The following is a 16,593-nucleotide window of genomic DNA, read 5'->3' as shown; positions in this document are numbered from 1 at the left end:
CATTTTAAAAATGGTCTTTTTGGTTCATTCTAGGTGGATTCTAAAATAGGAAAATTCATAATTGCTGATTGCCTGAAAGTAAGATTCCTGGATCTTCAGCAAGACATTCTGTGACATTTCTTCTTTATAATGTGTAAGGTCTGAGATTTATTCAAAAGGTTTAACTATATATAAGCTTACAAACATAAAGATGCTAACATACAAAGAACATTTTAACTAAGTTAGCATAATAGTATCTATAAGATGAATACAGAAACAAGCCAATCTCAAAAGATGGAGGGCTTGGGGATTTTAGTTATACAGCATTCAGCAAAAAATAAGTGAAGTGGGACATGGTGGGACACACCTGTCATCTCAGAACTTGGAAGGTGGAGGGTCACATGTTACAGATCATTCTTAGCTACATAGAAAGTTTAAGGTAGCCTAGGCTATAAGATCTTGCCTCAAAAAGCCAAAACCAAGTCATATCCTGGTATTAAACCTCCTGTGCGGATATCTCCAAGGATTCTTTCCTATGAACGATAAAATGCTTGGAGATGCCATGACTTTCTGACTGAACTATGACACCTACCTCCCTGACACCTGTCAATCATACCCTTGGCCATTTTTCCTCTTGTGGGTATGCCTCTGAAGCAGTTGTAAGGAGTGTCTAAATGAATATATATATATATATATATATATATATATATATATATATATATATATATATATTCAGCAACAGTAAATGCTAAAATCACAGGACAACAGTAAGAATAAATTATGTAGTGCTCTTGACAGCAATACCAGGATAAAGAAGTTTTGTATGTGTGCACAATTAACTTCCCTGTCCTTTCAACCCTGGTCAGTCTGCTTTAATTGCACAAATTTGAATTCACAGGATATTTGCTAGGAAGTCAAGTTCTCAGAGCCATCACTTTTCAGGTCATGATTTTTACGTTTTGCACATGCATGTGGGGCATTCTACTCTATTCAGATACTAGGCAAGCAGAACCACAGCATCTTAAGAGATGCTAGTGCATCTAGAATGCTAAGTAGGACTCCAGGCATATCACACAGATCTCAGGTCTCATATAGACATAGATTTGCCCTTCCTTACCTTACAGTGGTACCCCGAAGGAACAAGTCAGTGTCCTATGCACACTGTAGTAAAATGCTGTTCCAGTGCCCATGAAATAATCAAGTTGAGTCACCCATGAACTGCATGAGTACATCTTACACAAATCTGGAGATACTGCTCCCCCTGTTAAAACATGAATGCATTCTTTCATTGGTGAAAAATGAAACACCTCATTCTAATACAGGTTGTTTTTAAAAAAAAAAAGCGGGGGAGCTGAGGATGTGGCTCAGTTGGAGAAAGCTTGCCTCGAATGCAATGACACCCTGGGTTCAGTTTCCAGCACCCCTACAAATTAGGTGTGTTAGCACACACCTGCAATCTCAGTAGAGGCAGGAGGATCAGAAGTTCTTCATTTGAACTCAGCAAGTTCAAAGACAACCTGGATATATGAAATCTCGTCTCAGAAACAAAACCAGTCAAAATAAAATAAAAATAAAAGGTTAAAAAGACTGCTGAGATGGTTCGGTGGATAAGGGGCCTGGCCAACAAGCCCAGGGACCTCATTTCAATTCCTGGAAACTTCAAGGGAGAGACAAGTTTGCCTCTGACCTCCACCAAGTGTACTGTAGCAGCCTCCACCCCAGATAAATACAGAAATGTGAATTAAGGCAAAGTACTGACATAAAAGCCAGTGGAACAGGATTTCAACTATAGCCACCACAAAGGCCAAGAGAACTGGTCCTGAACAGGGCACTGTCTCTGGTACTTTGAACACTTCACACTCCGCTCCTGTCATTGGGCTGTTCTCGCTTGCACCTCCCTCAACACTCGGGGCCTTGGGCTTTGGGCTCAGTGTCTTGTACTTCCTCTTCCCTACGCAAGACACAGAGCTGAAAATGTTAGACAAGACGGATTTCAGCTACTGTTGACTGACCCAGCTTCTAGTCTTTAAGCAGCTTGTTTCCAACTCTGCAACTCAAAAGTGCTGGCACCCTCTTAAAGAAATACCATGAAAAAAAAAAGTTTGAATGTTCTTACAAATCGTCACTCTAAAACGAAAAGCTTATAAATAAAATTGGGGAAAAAATGTCATACATCCCAAGTTTTTAGTTTTCAGATCAAGGGCAAGGATGGTGGGTATAAAATGTTGTAATGCTCGTTAGTGGAAAGGACACCTTACCTTAGGGTAAGCATTCCAGCAGGCTTCTCAGGTAGAGAACGTGTCCTGTTTGCTTTTGTTATTTCTGACCCCTAAACTGACTGATGCCAACTCATTTACATTAGGAGTTTAGCTGATGCTTGGCGGGTTACATTCGGATTATTCAAGCTGACTGTAGAAAGTATGGGCCTGTGTCCTCAGTCCCTAGGTGTATCCTCGGCAAAGGACTCCTCACAACTGCTCAGTGGACACCTGTGAACTGACCTCATCTCCACGGCTCTCAGACTTAATCTCCACAGTAATGGATGACTTTAGATTTGGATTACTATGTAATTCTCATTCTCTCTGTCTCTTGAGATAGGATGTCTACACAGCCCTGGATGGTTTGTTATGTAGTCTAGGCTGGCCTCAAACTTACAGCAATTCTCCTACCTCAGCATGCCAAGGTTTGGGATTACAGGCATGCGCCATCACGCTGGGCCATGGAAGATCTTCACACTGATGAACTGGAATGCATCTACTGTTTCCATAATTAGTTCCTAAAGTCAGACAACTGAGAAAAGATACAGAAGATAAAAGTCCATCTTCATCAAAAGTTTCTTCTTACAAAGTCCTGCAAAAACTTTCAGCCACACATTTTTGGAGATTAGCTTTTACTTTAACAGTTAGAAATGTATTTTTTTTTTTAATTTAAAGGAGAATTTATATGTTTTCAAGAATCAGTATTTTTTTTTTATCAAGTAAACCATTTCACCAATTAATCTTTTATTTTTATTATACATCAATATTTTACAGAAACAGAGATTAAGTATTAACCTGCAATTACATGCCTTCTGATTCTTTCCAGTGTAGAAATCTAAATTTTTATACAAATGTAACCAGCACGCAACAATTTGTTGTAAACTAACATCTTTTTGACTCTCAAACTGTTTACATACAATCTTACATATGCCATTTAATTCTCTGTAAGATTACTATAGCACTAGCAACACACCAAAATGTATCCATTTCTTAGTCAGCAGGTTTTTAATAAAAGTATAAACGGAATTGCTAAAACATCTTTTTAGAAGTTGCTTTATTGATTTGTCCATTCTGAGTATTTTCCTGGGCATGTACCACTCAAAGTGATGTCAAAAACATCAGTTATAGAGGTCTGGTTAATCTCTTAACTAGTTCTTCAAAATGACCATGAATACATGTTGCTGCTGTATGAAGACTTATGCATTGAAAATCCACTTAATTGTAAGAACTCAAAGTTGCTTTAATTTCTATTTTAATGCATATTAATTTGAGGATCAAGGAATTTATTTTTACTTCTTTTTCCCCATTTGCAACCGATCACTTTATACTCTGCACAAGAAGAGTAGAAAGTCTAAAGAATTTGCACCCACTAAAATAAATAAATAAATACATAAACAAGCCCAGCAGTGGTGGTACATGCACTTTAATCCCAGCACTCGGGAATTCGAGGCCAGCCTGGTCTACAAAGCAAGTTCCAAGACAGCCAGGGCTACATACAGAAACTCTGTCTCGAAAAACCAAAAAATAAAATACAATAATAATTTTTTTAAAAAGACCCCTGCAATAGAAACAGCTTTTTTATTCCACCTTCTCTCCTTGTTTTGTATCTATTTTTGCATTTTAATTTTAGTTGATCTACCTTGTCACTGTTCACCTGCCAGAACATTCCTTGGCATCGTTAATGAGGTAAAAACTATACTTATTACTTTTATGCTTAACATTTTAATTAACAAATAAACTGCATTATTGGATGGAAAGTGGCCATAGAAACCTTTCTCCATACTGACCCAGTCTTCCTAAGAACAGCTTCCAAATACTTCTTTCCAGATAGCTGATCAGTCTGAACTTCCCTGAACTCAGCACTACAGAACATTTAAATGGGTTGTATATCATGCCTTAAGGACTTGAAGGACAAAGCCCCATATTTTTCCCCTCTAAAATTGAAGCTGTCTTTCCTTGCTTACTTTCCTGTGTCATTTATCACAATTTTCTTAAATTACAGGAAGTATAAGGTTGACATCACAAATGATATTGTAATAAATATCAGTTACATACAAATGTCACATGCTAGCATTACTTTGGATATGGGTTCTTAGTATTACCCAACTCAGTCTTCACAGTAATTCTGTGAAGAATAATACTTATTATTTCTATTTCATAGATGGTAAATGGAAGTTAAAAGTGACTGCCTTGAGATCAAACAACTAGAAATAAATGTGAGGTCTCCCTGTGTTTACAGCATTGCCTTCAAGACATCTCTCATGATAGCATATCGTATTTTAAATTTAGCTCCTTCATTAAACCTTCTATTTAAGAATCTTTCTTAAATTACTCTACTATAGCTTACAAACATTTTATAAAGATGCTCATATATATTAATATCAATACTTTTAAAAATTCCATCACTATTAGAATCTAGAAATGAGATTTCAAAAAACTATGTATCTTGCAACTTGTGAAATTATCTTCTGTTCATAGTATATTTATATGGTAATACAGGTTTAGTGAGTTATAAAGCAAATAGAATATATTTGCACTGGTTCCTTTCTACATCTTTACTTTGTATTTTTATTCCAGTGACAACTTTTCAGCCATATACAGACAAAATTAGTACCAAAGCTGTTCATTTCTGTATAAGAAATAGTTCATACATGCTTTCCCAATATAAATTCAAGTTAAGTTTTTAAGTAGTTGCTTATTGTGTTATGAAAAGCCCACGAAATCGTCAGTAAATATAATTAAACCAAATGCAAGTGTTCAGTTAGTGCAGTTAATATTATGGGTTCTTATCACTTGTTCTGTTCATGTTGATGTATGGCTACTCTATTGGACACAAGCCTTCTCATCCTGAGTCACTGTAAGTAATTGTTTCTGTTGGCTGTTACCTCTTTGGTCAACATTTTACTCTACAGCTTTCATCTACCCAGAATGAGAAATTTTGTCTGACTTTTAGTATGGAGCCCTAATTGAGTCAAAATGTAATTAGTGAAAGGCAGCATTTATGATTTTACTTCTTAAACCCCTGAAAACCCCCAAGAAACCCACTCTAACTTGTTAGAAATGAGATAACATCCCTTATATTTTTTAAACACGTTTTGCTTGCTTGCCTCACTTCCACTTACTGTTTTATGCTGATTTAAAGTAATACATTCACTTCCTTACTTTAGAAGAAAGCAACGAAACCCCTGCTTTGGCCTAGTCTAGTCCTGATTTCCATTACATTCAGCTGTCTTTGGAACTTCTGTTTATCTTTCACAACTGTGCCTCTTTTTAACGTCTTTTGAATAGACTATGGTTCTGACAAACTTGATGAGGTGGGTCTGCAATACTCCCTTCCATTTTACCTGTTTTAGAATTGTTTTTCTCTTAATTGCTACTTTTTGGTCATTTCAGGAATTTCAGTTGTTCTGCTGTATTTAACCCTTAAGATCTACCCAATAAATATGGGTTTATCATATTAAAAACAGTACCACCAAGACCAATGGATAGCTTTCTACTCTCAGCTCAGTCACTGATTTACATGTCTTGTCTCACTTTCCTCACTAAAGAGCAGGAGAAGGATATTCAGAGCACCCTTTAGTCTCTTAACACATTGCACCTCTTCTCACAGTAGAGGGCTTTCACTGCTGGGGTGCAGCAGGTGGTTCTGGAGGGAAAGCTTCCCACTCCCCAGCTAACAGACATGATGTAGTAGAAGAGATGCACTCTGTCAGTTACCAATGCTTACTAAAGTAGTATAGCCAACCAGGTGTCATGCTTCACCCTGAGACCCCTGGACAGGGAAGTCTGTAACTTTAAAGGCATCTAGAATCCCATGTTAAGATGCACCACTATCCCCCCTTGGGAAATTCTTTCTGGAAATTTCTGAACACCTATCCTGAAGTACCTTTTTCTAGGGTAATTTATTAATTTATGTTAGCCTGAGTTAATTGTTAGTTCTTTTAAATGTCAGTGTCAGCTCTATAGAAATTTTCTGAATAAATTTTGTCTTTTTAATTTTCTTTATAATATACTTCTTTTTTTGGTGGGCGTAGGGAGACTGTTCTGTTTTGAAATGAGTCTCAACACTATAGTCCAGACTGGCCTGGACTTTACAGCAATCCTCCTGTCTCAATCTCCTCAATGATAGTATCGTATGAGTAAGAGTAAGACACCATGCCCAGATTGCAATGTATCTCTAATATATGAGCTTCTTCAACTACTAAGGGGCACTCTTCTTGTGAAGGAGCAGGCTAGGGTAGTCTCACTGCCTCCTTAGTTACAAAGGTCAAATAGGTGAAATCACATGTAAATATCAACCCCAAGACACAGGATCATGCATGACCTAGTTTCTAACAGACAGTTGTGTTTTATCACATTAGCTGCTACTCCTACTACCAGCTCTATGTGTTTATGTACTATATAAAAATCTCAAACAGTTTCTGATTTATGTGGTCCTCTGTGCAACTGAGGTGGTAGCAACAGTAGTAGCTGCAGCAGGAACTAAAATAGTTCTTGGATATTAATTTTGTGTAGACAATGATACAATCTGAACACAGGAGCAAGTGTGATATTACCTTAAGGTAAGCAAGGTTGCTAATGTGGGACCCAAAAGTAAAAAAAAGCTAATGACATTCAAAGATTCTGGATTCCTGGAGCCAATTCTGAAACAAAGCAGCTGAGTCACCAACAAATCAGATGCTGACAGATTAGCAGAGCTATTCGATACCCAGTGTCTCAGGGTTGAAGTCAAGTAAACAGCGCTTATCACAAATGGCAGCTGTCTTTTAAATGACAATATTTTGAAGCAAGGATGAAAATACTTCCAGTCTGTTTTCATTTCGAAGGTGTTCTGGGCTCTACAAGTTCATGTTGTACTTGGGGTGTCTAGCTTGGTGGTAAGTGTATTACTGCCTCCAGGAGTGTCTCATTGCTAACCCTCACCTTCAAAGATAATGTCTTCCGGATTTGGTGGAGGAGGGCAGAACTCTTCGCTGGGAAAGATCTCATGGAACAGTGTTTCTGCTTGCTTGACAGCATGCTCATTCCCCAGTCCACAGTCCGGCCCAGAGCAGATATACACATTGGAAGGTAAGCCACAGTATGAACTTCGGCCAACTCCTGAGGAATCTCTCATATTAAAATAGAGAGCCCACAAGAGTCTTGGTTTTCTGAGTTCTTCCTTGTCTGCTTCTGCTTCTGCTTCTGCAAAAGGAATGAATAACTGCTTCACCACTGGTTCCAAGTCTTCTCTGGCTGTTTTTGAAGAGAAACAGGTCAAGTGGACCAGATAGCTGCCTTTCATGCATGTCATGGTTGATGAGCATAGCTCCATGACCCGAATGGAACCAGTCCCTGGCTCTAGTGGAGGCACTATCAGGATGGAAATCTGCTGGTCTGAGTCCGTCTTCAGGATGGACTCATCTGTGATGAGCACAGCTCTCGAGATCTGCTTATACTGAACATTTGAACATGTGTCCTTAGAAAGGTAACTGTCCTCCACAATAAAATAGCTGGCACTTATTCTCTGACCAAAGTGGTCTATGATTCCTTTACATCTCCCAGAGTCTTTATCAACTATGAGGCATTGTACTTGATGGCGAAGACAATAGATTCCACCAAAAACCGCGCACATCCTGCAGAAACACTGAGGAATTTCTCCTTGGCCATATAAAGGAAATATAAAGGGAGTGTTGCCAAACCGTCCAAGACACTGAAGGAAGTTTTTTGTTGCTTTAAGGCCATCTAATGTAGTGCAGGATGACTCTGATGTCATTGCAATTGAGTGTAGTATGAAATGTTGGAGGTTGGGTGTTAATTTTTTAGTTTTTAGGTATTCAGAAAATGAACATTGTTGGAAATCTTGGTATTCGTCAGAATGTTGCTCATAGTCTAAACAGAATGTGAGGAATTTCATTAGCTTTCTCTTTTCAACCATAGTGAGCTCTTTACTATTAAAGACATCTGCTCTGGAGCAAGGCACCTGTTCTACTTTCCCCTCCCGGAATGCAAGGATCCTAGTGACATTCTTAAATTCTGCATAACGACTAACATTTGATTTGATCAGAAGATCAATCAATGATCCTTGAGAATACAGCAGCTTTGATACCAAGTCAATATTAAATCTCCGGCTCTCCTTAATCATGTGAGGGTAAGTAATCCTGTTTCTCTTTGGTTGCTCAGGGTTGTCTTCTAGATCAAGTCTGTCTTCATCTTTATCTCCATCCAAAACTGTAGGGACACCAATTTCATCTCCACAGTACTTCTCTTTCTCCAGTGCATTCTCTGTATCAGCTGGGGGTGGTGAAGGCTCTCTATCACTTCTCTCTTCATAGCTTGAACAGTATGCTGAGTGCCTTTCCTTGGGCAAGCCTGCAGAATCCATAGAGTCGGCCTGGATAGCAGATGCCTCTGGGGAAGGACTTTTCTGCAGAGCATCAGTGTCTTGAGTGCTGTCCCCAACATCTTGACTAGCATAGCAGAAGACTTCTGTGTGCTGAATAGTTTCATCCTTCTTGCAAAGAGCGATGACTTCTTCCGTTTCATGGATCAGGTCTTGCCATGAGGCAGTCACGTCTTCCTTGCTGTCATGGTTCTGTTGATAGTCTTTCAGCCAGGACAGCAAACCTGTAAAGCTGAAACTTGCCCAATTCCCTCCATAGTAACTTCTTGAGTCAACATGCAGAACTCGCTGTCCACTTCTCGAACATGCGGCTGCAAGAATGGACTCAGGCAAACCTGTCCCTATTATAACCACATCAAACTCTGTGGGAAGCTTGTCTGCCATCCTAGGAGCTGAAGCTTCAGGTCACAGCTGATGAAAGAACTCCGTATGGATCTAGGTAGAGGCCTCCTCTGAAGTATTTATGCTGTAATAAAATCTCTACTTGTGATCTTCATTCAGAAACACTGAGTTTGCAAGTCCTAAGCTAACTGTTACAATTTTTAAACATTAAAAAAAAGTCAGCAGCCTGGAAAACACGATAAAGTGCATGTAATCATATCTGAGAATACTCAAACGGATGAGTCCTTTTCATTTCTGCATTTCACCTTAGCGGTAAATGTTACCATGCATCACATAAGCATTTGAGACTGGAACTCTTCTCTGAAAGAAGAAAATTCAAGAAAAGAACACAATTGTAAATAATATAAAAGCAATTTCATGCAACAGCAGTCTCAATCCACCGAAGCCTGACTTGTTAACGTGGATACAAACCTCTACCCCAAGCAAGTCATTAAATGCTTTCCCACAGGTCTTCTGAGTTCTTGAAAATGAACAAAAGGTATCTTATATATCCTCCCCCAAAGCCAGGCATTACTGTCATGAAACACAGACACAATATCCCACAAAAAAATAAAAAAAATCCAAATTATACAATGATTTGACTGTTAACAAAATATTTGGACAATACTGTGAGCTTAGACTAAAAGAAATATGTGGCTTTATTGTATTTATGGAAACATACTATGCAGAGTGATCACGTCAACATAATGGTGGATATTGCTGCGGTCAGGAATGTCTGTAGATAATCCCAGACAGCTGCATAGGAGATTTTTACATCCTTAACTATCCCAAGGATCCAGCAGTAGATACATGAGACATCCAGATATTACAAGAGAATTAATTCAAAAAATGGCCTTTAAAATATGTAGGTACATAAAAGAACAGGCCTGAGGGGAAATAGTTTTGTAACATTTTCTGTATCAAAGTGCATGTGTAAGTTAAAATAAGGAAGTTTCCTGTATTAAAACATTTTAACATAAATAACATCTATTCATAACATCTAAGTAAGGAAATATTTCCATTTTGCCAGACTATCTCTATAACCATGAATCTCTTTCTAAACATGTTCTTTTCATTTCTCAAGAAGTAATAGAAAGAGACTCTCCTGTACCCTTCCATCACAGGCTGGCTATATCCCTGTGATGCTGGGTGTGGCTGGAGGCTGCTCCCCTTGGACATACTCACCTGGAAGTCTGCAGGCTAACATAACCCACTTACACACCCCATTGCCAGCCTTTTATTGCTCATCAAGCACAGCAGCAGTCAGTGTTCCTTGGCCTCTCTATTTTTCACTACCGTTAAATCTGCTGACATCTAGATGCAGGTACACCTAAGAGAATGATTATTCTGATATCTGTAAAACAAGCCATCCAACTGCAATTAACGTGAACTTCACTAGGTCGCTGGCCTGATGTGTCAGTTTAACTGAAACAGTGATCCTAACAAGCCCAGCTGGTAGAAACCTCTGACCAAGATCATCAGGGATTCTACTTGTTTTTAGCCTTCTCTGAGAAGCCAGGACCAGAGCTCAGAATGAAGCAATGGCCTGATCTACTTGTGCATGTATGTAAGAATATGGGAATTACTTACTCGCCCTTCTTACAGCAGGGGGTAAAGAGGGAGACAAAACCTATGAGGACATCTAAAGTGTAAGCATGTAGTCACTTCCTCTAGGCATAGATGGGAACAAGGCTGAGGCTGGCAGTGGTGGGCAGGGGGCAGGGGGCAGTTATAAGCACTAAGAATAGATACTTTCTAACCTATAGATGTCAAAGGAGTCCTCAAAAATACAAAGCAAATGGGATAGATGACCTTAAACACAGTCAGCTGGATAGTGGATAACAAAGATGAGAAAACTGGCAGCCTGGGAGAGTGAATGACTTGGAAAGTGCAGCTGATGAAGAAGCCATAGGCCCACCTTGTGCCTACAGACCAGTGGTGCAGCCTCACTGAAGCGCTGGAGCAGGCAGCTAGCTACTTCTAGCATTAAAATTTTCCTCTCCTTTAGTACTCAGGATTGGTTAGTCCTGGCTTGGAGATGGAAAGGGAAGACACTTCCTTAACCCTGCTCAAGAAGCATACTCCGGGAGAAGAAATTAGCTTTGTGAAGAGCATGGGGAGCTCTGCAGGAACCTCACTCTAGTCTCAGGAGTTAACTGATTTCCAATCCTCTAACCCCAGAGGATCTACCTCAGTGTTAGGATGGGAATAAATGTTCTGAGTAAAAGAGCCCTCAGGTAAAACACCAGGGGGGGAATGCTTCTGGGGGTTTTAAAGCATTTCTTTTGATGGTGATGGCTCCCAGCAGGGGAAAGGGAGAAGAAGGGACACTGGAAGATGAGGCTGGCTGAGCAAGAGGAGGAGAAACTGGGTGGATGCTGAAAACCCTCATTTAAAAACAAAACAAAACAAAACAAAAAAACACCTCATCCCATTCTTGTTTCCCCACTCCCACTTGAACACCATAGCAGAAAAGTACTTCACAGATAAAAGAACTTCCATGTCTGTGAACAAACACCTGTCGCCTACCCCAGGGATTCTGCAAGCTAGACTGATTGACACACACCACCTTCTTTAAAGATTAATCCGCCTAAAACACCCTCCCAACCAACCTTTTTTTTTTTTTAGTAAACACGGAGAGTAATTACATAGTCAACCTACATTACCATTCACATCCTCTTACAGCCCCTTCTCAAGTTTTAGTATTTTTGTATAAAGGAAACCTTTGATTAATGTTTATCAGGGTAAGAGACTAAGAAAGTATCCGAATTATCAATTGGTGAAATAAATAAAACCATAACTCCAAAATTTTGTTTTCTTTAAAACTTAAAGAAAAGGAATCATGACAAATAACATGAAATTTAGATTTATCACACATAAGTTGGCAAATAAAAATATCCATGATATTACATAGATGTTTTTCTCTAAGAGCTGCCAAGATAAAGACAGCATTAAATTATCAGTGTGTTTCAAGGTTTGAAAAAAGGGACTTTAAGACTCAAGAAATACCCATTTCTATTTTAAATCTCTGTACAAACAAAATTCTTAGGACACACACACATACACCCCTGCAACACACACACACACACACACACACATCCCACACACACCCCACACATATCAAACACACACACACACATACCCCACAATCTTTCCCAAGCTTAGAATATTGAGTTAGTCAGGCTCCAACCTGTCAATTCTCAATATAAATCGTCAGGAAATCAACAAGTTCTACTTTAATTAAACGTACTGGCTGCCCAGCTAATGAGTGGAGTTCTGAGCCACTTCTAACCTCTGGTGTGATAGAACCTATGTAGAGGAAACACAATTAAAAATGTCATTCAGTCTCACTCCCTAGGAAGCATTCAACGGTTTATAATTGCTAGTTAATGAAAGGGGAGGGGAATACACCGTCATTTAGGCTTCTACATGTCACTTTGAGGCACAAATCCTAAATATATATGATTGAATCTCTCCGTGCCCCCTTCTCCACTTTTCGGGAGTTGGCTTTTCCTTGCATCTCTTGCCTCTACAGACCCTCATTTCTCCCCCGTTGTGTAAAGACCATTGTGAAATGCCCTGTTGAGCTACAGTAGGAAGTAAAATCAGAACAGAAATGAGAGGATATAAGCTGGCCAGCGGCAGGGAGACTTTCTGAACTGCTGCGGCTGCATTGGGAGCTGGGGATGGCGACCGGTTAGAAGGACCCGGGGGAGGAGGGAAACAAGGAGTTGGGAGATGAAGAGCGGCTGGAAGGGAGGATCCCGGGGATGAGAGAGACCAGGAGTTAGGGGTGATCACTGGCTAGAAGGGAGGACCCCGGGGAGGACGAAAGCCCAGAGCTGATGTACCCAAGGAAAGTTGGGAGGCGAGGAGGACGCGTCCCGGGCAACTCACCGAAGAGGCTGCCGCTAAACCCGTCCCACGCGCAGCCCACAGCGTCCCACACCCAGCCGTTCCGCAGGCACGACGCGAAGGTGAAGGTGACTCCGAACAGGGACACCAGCAGGTCGCCCAGGCTGAGGTTGACCAGGAAGAGGTGGGTGGGCGTGCGCAGCCGCGGGAACTTGGAGTAGAGCAGCAGCACCAGCAGGTTGCCGCCGACGCCCAGCAGCGCGAGGCCGCCGAGCAGCAGTGCCAGGCGCTCGTACGCCGTGGGGCTAAAGAGCGGCGCGGGGCTCCGCGTGCCCGCCGGCGCTGCGCCCTCGGCGCCCGCCCCGTCCTCCCAGTAGCCCTGGCCGCCGCTGCGGTTCCCCGAGTACATGGCCCGACGCCGGCGGGCCGTGCGGGCGAGGGCTCGGTGAGCGGGGCGGCCCGCGGCGCGGCGAACGGGGTGGGGCTCGCGCTCAGCCGGCCGCTAAGGCCATTGTGCCCGGGTGCCGCGCCGGGCCCGCCCAGCCCGCGCGCACCCGAGGCCCCGCCCTTCAGTATTAAGGCCCCGCCCCGACCACATGAAGCCCCGCCCTCCCAGCGCTCTTGAGATCCCGCCCTTCCGCGTGAGGCCTGCGTCCTTACCAGAGAGCACTTGCGATCCCTCCCACTGGACCGCCCTGGAAGCCACGCCCTCCTGGCCTGCGGCCCCACCCACACGGCCACCTTCTTGACCCCGCCCTCTTAAGGCTCTTCCGCTGTCCGGCGTGCAGCTCCTCCCTGCCGGAACACCCTGGAACCCCGCCCAGTGGCTCGCACCTTTAGCCCTGCCCCTGGTATATGGCCCCGCCCCCAGGACCCCTCTAACTCCGCCCTCTGGGTTGTGGCCCCGCCCTGCTGTCCTGGCGGTCCGCCCCTTCCCTTCCCACTTCCCAGGGCCGTCCCCGCCCAGCGTAGGCGAGTCCCAGGGTCCAGCCAGCTCTTTCTCTGCCTTCTTCACCCCTAAACCATGGTGGAAGCCAGAAGAGAAGGTACAGAAGAAAGGGAAATAAATTCCTTTAGGGAGGTAAATTAGCCTTAGCGGGTTCCACTTCCCCTCAATTGGCTCGAAAGCATCATAGCCATTCACCGGTTCAGTCACTCACCCTTGCACACATTCATTCATAAATATTTATGAACGCCTGCGCTTAACTCTGTTGAGTGTGCTGAATGAAATACTCCCAGTTAGACGTCTCCCTTTCTTGGGAAGCTATAATAACACCCACTGCACCTCATGCACCCAATAGAGAACTAAACACTGAAATGCGCGAGGTAGGGTGCCAGCCAAACAATTACAAATAAGGAAACTGAGGTAAAAGAAAAGAAAAAAGAAAAACAAAAACAAAAAACAACAGGCTGTGACTTAATTACTCTAGAACTGGAAGATATGTCCTAGGGTTTATGACAGTATGCTGAGATGGCAAGAGGTGGGACACCTGCCATTCTTAGACCTCTAGGATAAGGAAGGAAATAGCGTTGGAGTGGCATCCTGCTCCAGCCCTTCCTGTTTCGCTCTGCTGTAGGGGGTACCCTGATACACAAGCCCGCTGACGCGCTTCACTGGAGGTGACCTCTTGAGCAGTGCCCCTGAGGCTTCAATCTAAATCTAGCAGGTATAGAGAGGATATATTTAGAACAGCACGCATTTTCCACTGGACCTTTCCCCAGCAGCAGTGAAAATATAGTACAAGTCAAATATAGATTGTGAATGCGATACACTTCTTTAGGGCTACTTTCTCTGTTTCTGCTGCAGTCCCTGATAACTACCCACAGGAGGAAGATGTCCTGAGCTGTACCTGAGGCTGTCAAGGGCACTAATGACTGGCTTGTGGAAGCTAAACTGAGGTGCATGAGTGTTCACCCCTTCCACTTGTGTTAGATTCAGTGCATCTCCAAATTCTCCAAGAATCAGCTAGATAGACAGCTAGCTCCATACCTTACTGCAGTGAACACTAGCCAAGAGAGAGTGTACTCTGTCCTCAAAATCTTCATCGTATCTTTAAGGCTTCTAACCTGGTGTCAGCATCGATGACAAAAACCTTTGAACTTACCTGTCCTGAAAAACGTTGTAAATTTTGTATTTTAGACTTATATGATCATTTAATGAGTTCTTTTTATCCACTGTGTTTTCAGTATTGTTTTCATAATCTACAGTAACATTTCAATGTTAGTTGAATGAAGGAAAAATGTTTTTTTCCCCCAAAGCATTCGTTCTTTAGCGAAGAGTCTTTTTCTCATAGAGCTCACTTTCTAGTGGTGTTGGGAGAGAAGATAATAATAATCCAATTGGTTCATATGTAAGATGTCAGATGCCATAAATGATTTTAAGGCAGGTAAAATTGAACTGTATGAACACATTTTGCCTCTTTGGAGGGACCCAAGCCCACCTTGGCACATATGTCCTATTCATACAGTTCAATGCAGAGCTGTCTAAAAGGGACACATTTCTTTTCTCTTTCCTAATTTACCTGCCTTATGAAAATTACCCATAGTATTGTGTACTTTAATATTTGGTCCCTATCTGCTGACACTTTTATAAGAGCTTATGGAATCTTTGGACATGAGTCCCAAAATAAATCAGGCAGTATTCCCCAGTAGAACATTTCCAAAGTGACCCAGCCAGGCCTTGCTAGTCAAGCCCTGTCTGGTCAATCAAGGCTGTGCACTGTCAAGAATTCAAACGCTGCCACAGGCATCAGATGCCAACACTCATTCTTCCCTGGGAGAGTTCTTCATTGACTTATTCCTGGAGCTGATTTTAGCCATGGTAAATGAGATGTAAAACAACCTGCTTCTACCATGCCCTCATCCTCCTTAGTTGTCGTTTTTTTGTTTTTGTTGTTTTCAACTTAACACAAGCTCGAGTCTTCTGGGAACAAGGAACATCTGTTGAGAAAATACTTCCACTAGATTGGCCTGTAGGAAAACCTGTGGAACATTTTTATTATTATTATTAGTGATGGATGTGGGAGTGTAGCTGAAAGGTTTCCAGGTCCTACCTGGCTCCCGTGGCCTCTCAGTCCCACAGCCGCTCAGACCCAAATGAACACACAGAGGCTTGTATTAATTACAAACTGTATGGCCTACTGGCTGAGGCTTCTCACTACCTAGATCTTACATCTTAAATTAACCCATTTCTATAAGTCTACACTTTGCCACGTGGCTCATGGCTTACTGGTGTCTTTACATCTTGCGTCTCATGGCAGCAGCTGGCAGCGGCTCCCCCACTCTCCTTTCTTCTCCCACTATCTCTCTTGGATTTTTTCCACTTGGCTCCATCCTGCTCTGCCACAGGCCAAAACAGCTTTATTTATTGACTAATCAGAGTGCCATATATTCACAACATACAGAAAGACATTCCCCTATCACTTCCCATTTTCTTTCTAAACAAAAGGAAGATTTTAACTTTAACCTAGTAAAATTACATATATCAAGCAAGAATTACAGTTACAATATCTAGACTATTTGTATTTTGCAAAATTAAAGAAGATATCCTATCTATCCTATATTTGTGAGTCTAAGGTTTCATATCTTACTTATCTCTTATCATAACCAAGGAAAACCATAATTATAACTATCTAGTTTTCAACTACATCAAAGACCTCAGAAGGATACAGTATTATCTAAGTAAACAGGAAGAGCGTTGTAAGCAACTTCCAAAAATTCTGGAATGGCAGACACAGC

General features: G+C 41.8%; 2 protein-coding genes across 3 annotated transcripts in view; both read right to left on the bottom strand.

Annotated features, from left to right (window-relative positions):
• Opn3 (opsin 3) overlaps window positions 1-13,373 on the bottom strand; it is a 31,172-nt gene extending 17,799 nt beyond the window's left edge. The window contains exons 1-2 of one of the 2 annotated variants that reach the window (XM_059281183.1): window positions 12,898-13,373; window positions 9,210-9,321 (exon numbers count right to left, since the gene is read on the bottom strand). In XM_059281183.1, coding sequence (XP_059137166.1) covers window positions 9,281-9,321; window positions 12,898-13,264 — 408 coding nt within the window. In that variant the 5' untranslated portion in view covers window positions 13,265-13,373 and the 3' untranslated portion in view covers window positions 9,210-9,280. Of the gene's footprint in view, window positions 1-9,209; window positions 9,322-12,897 lie in introns of those variants that run through there. The other variant, XM_059281182.1, reaches the window with a different exon arrangement.
• Window positions 6,621-9,003, bottom strand: Chml (CHM like Rab escort protein). Its single transcript, XM_059281181.1, has one exon. The coding sequence runs from the start codon at window positions 9,001-9,003 to the stop codon at window positions 7,150-7,152; it is 1,854 nt and encodes a 617-aa protein (XP_059137164.1). The 3' UTR covers window positions 6,621-7,149.
• Window positions 13,374-16,593: the final 3,220 nt, after the last annotated feature.

Source organism: Peromyscus eremicus, chromosome 15 (genome assembly GCF_949786415.1).
Source record: "Peromyscus eremicus chromosome 15, PerEre_H2_v1, whole genome shotgun sequence".
Classification (NCBI taxonomy): domain Eukaryota; kingdom Metazoa; phylum Chordata; class Mammalia; order Rodentia; family Cricetidae; genus Peromyscus; species Peromyscus eremicus.
This window is presented reverse-complemented; position numbering and strand designations above follow the sequence as displayed.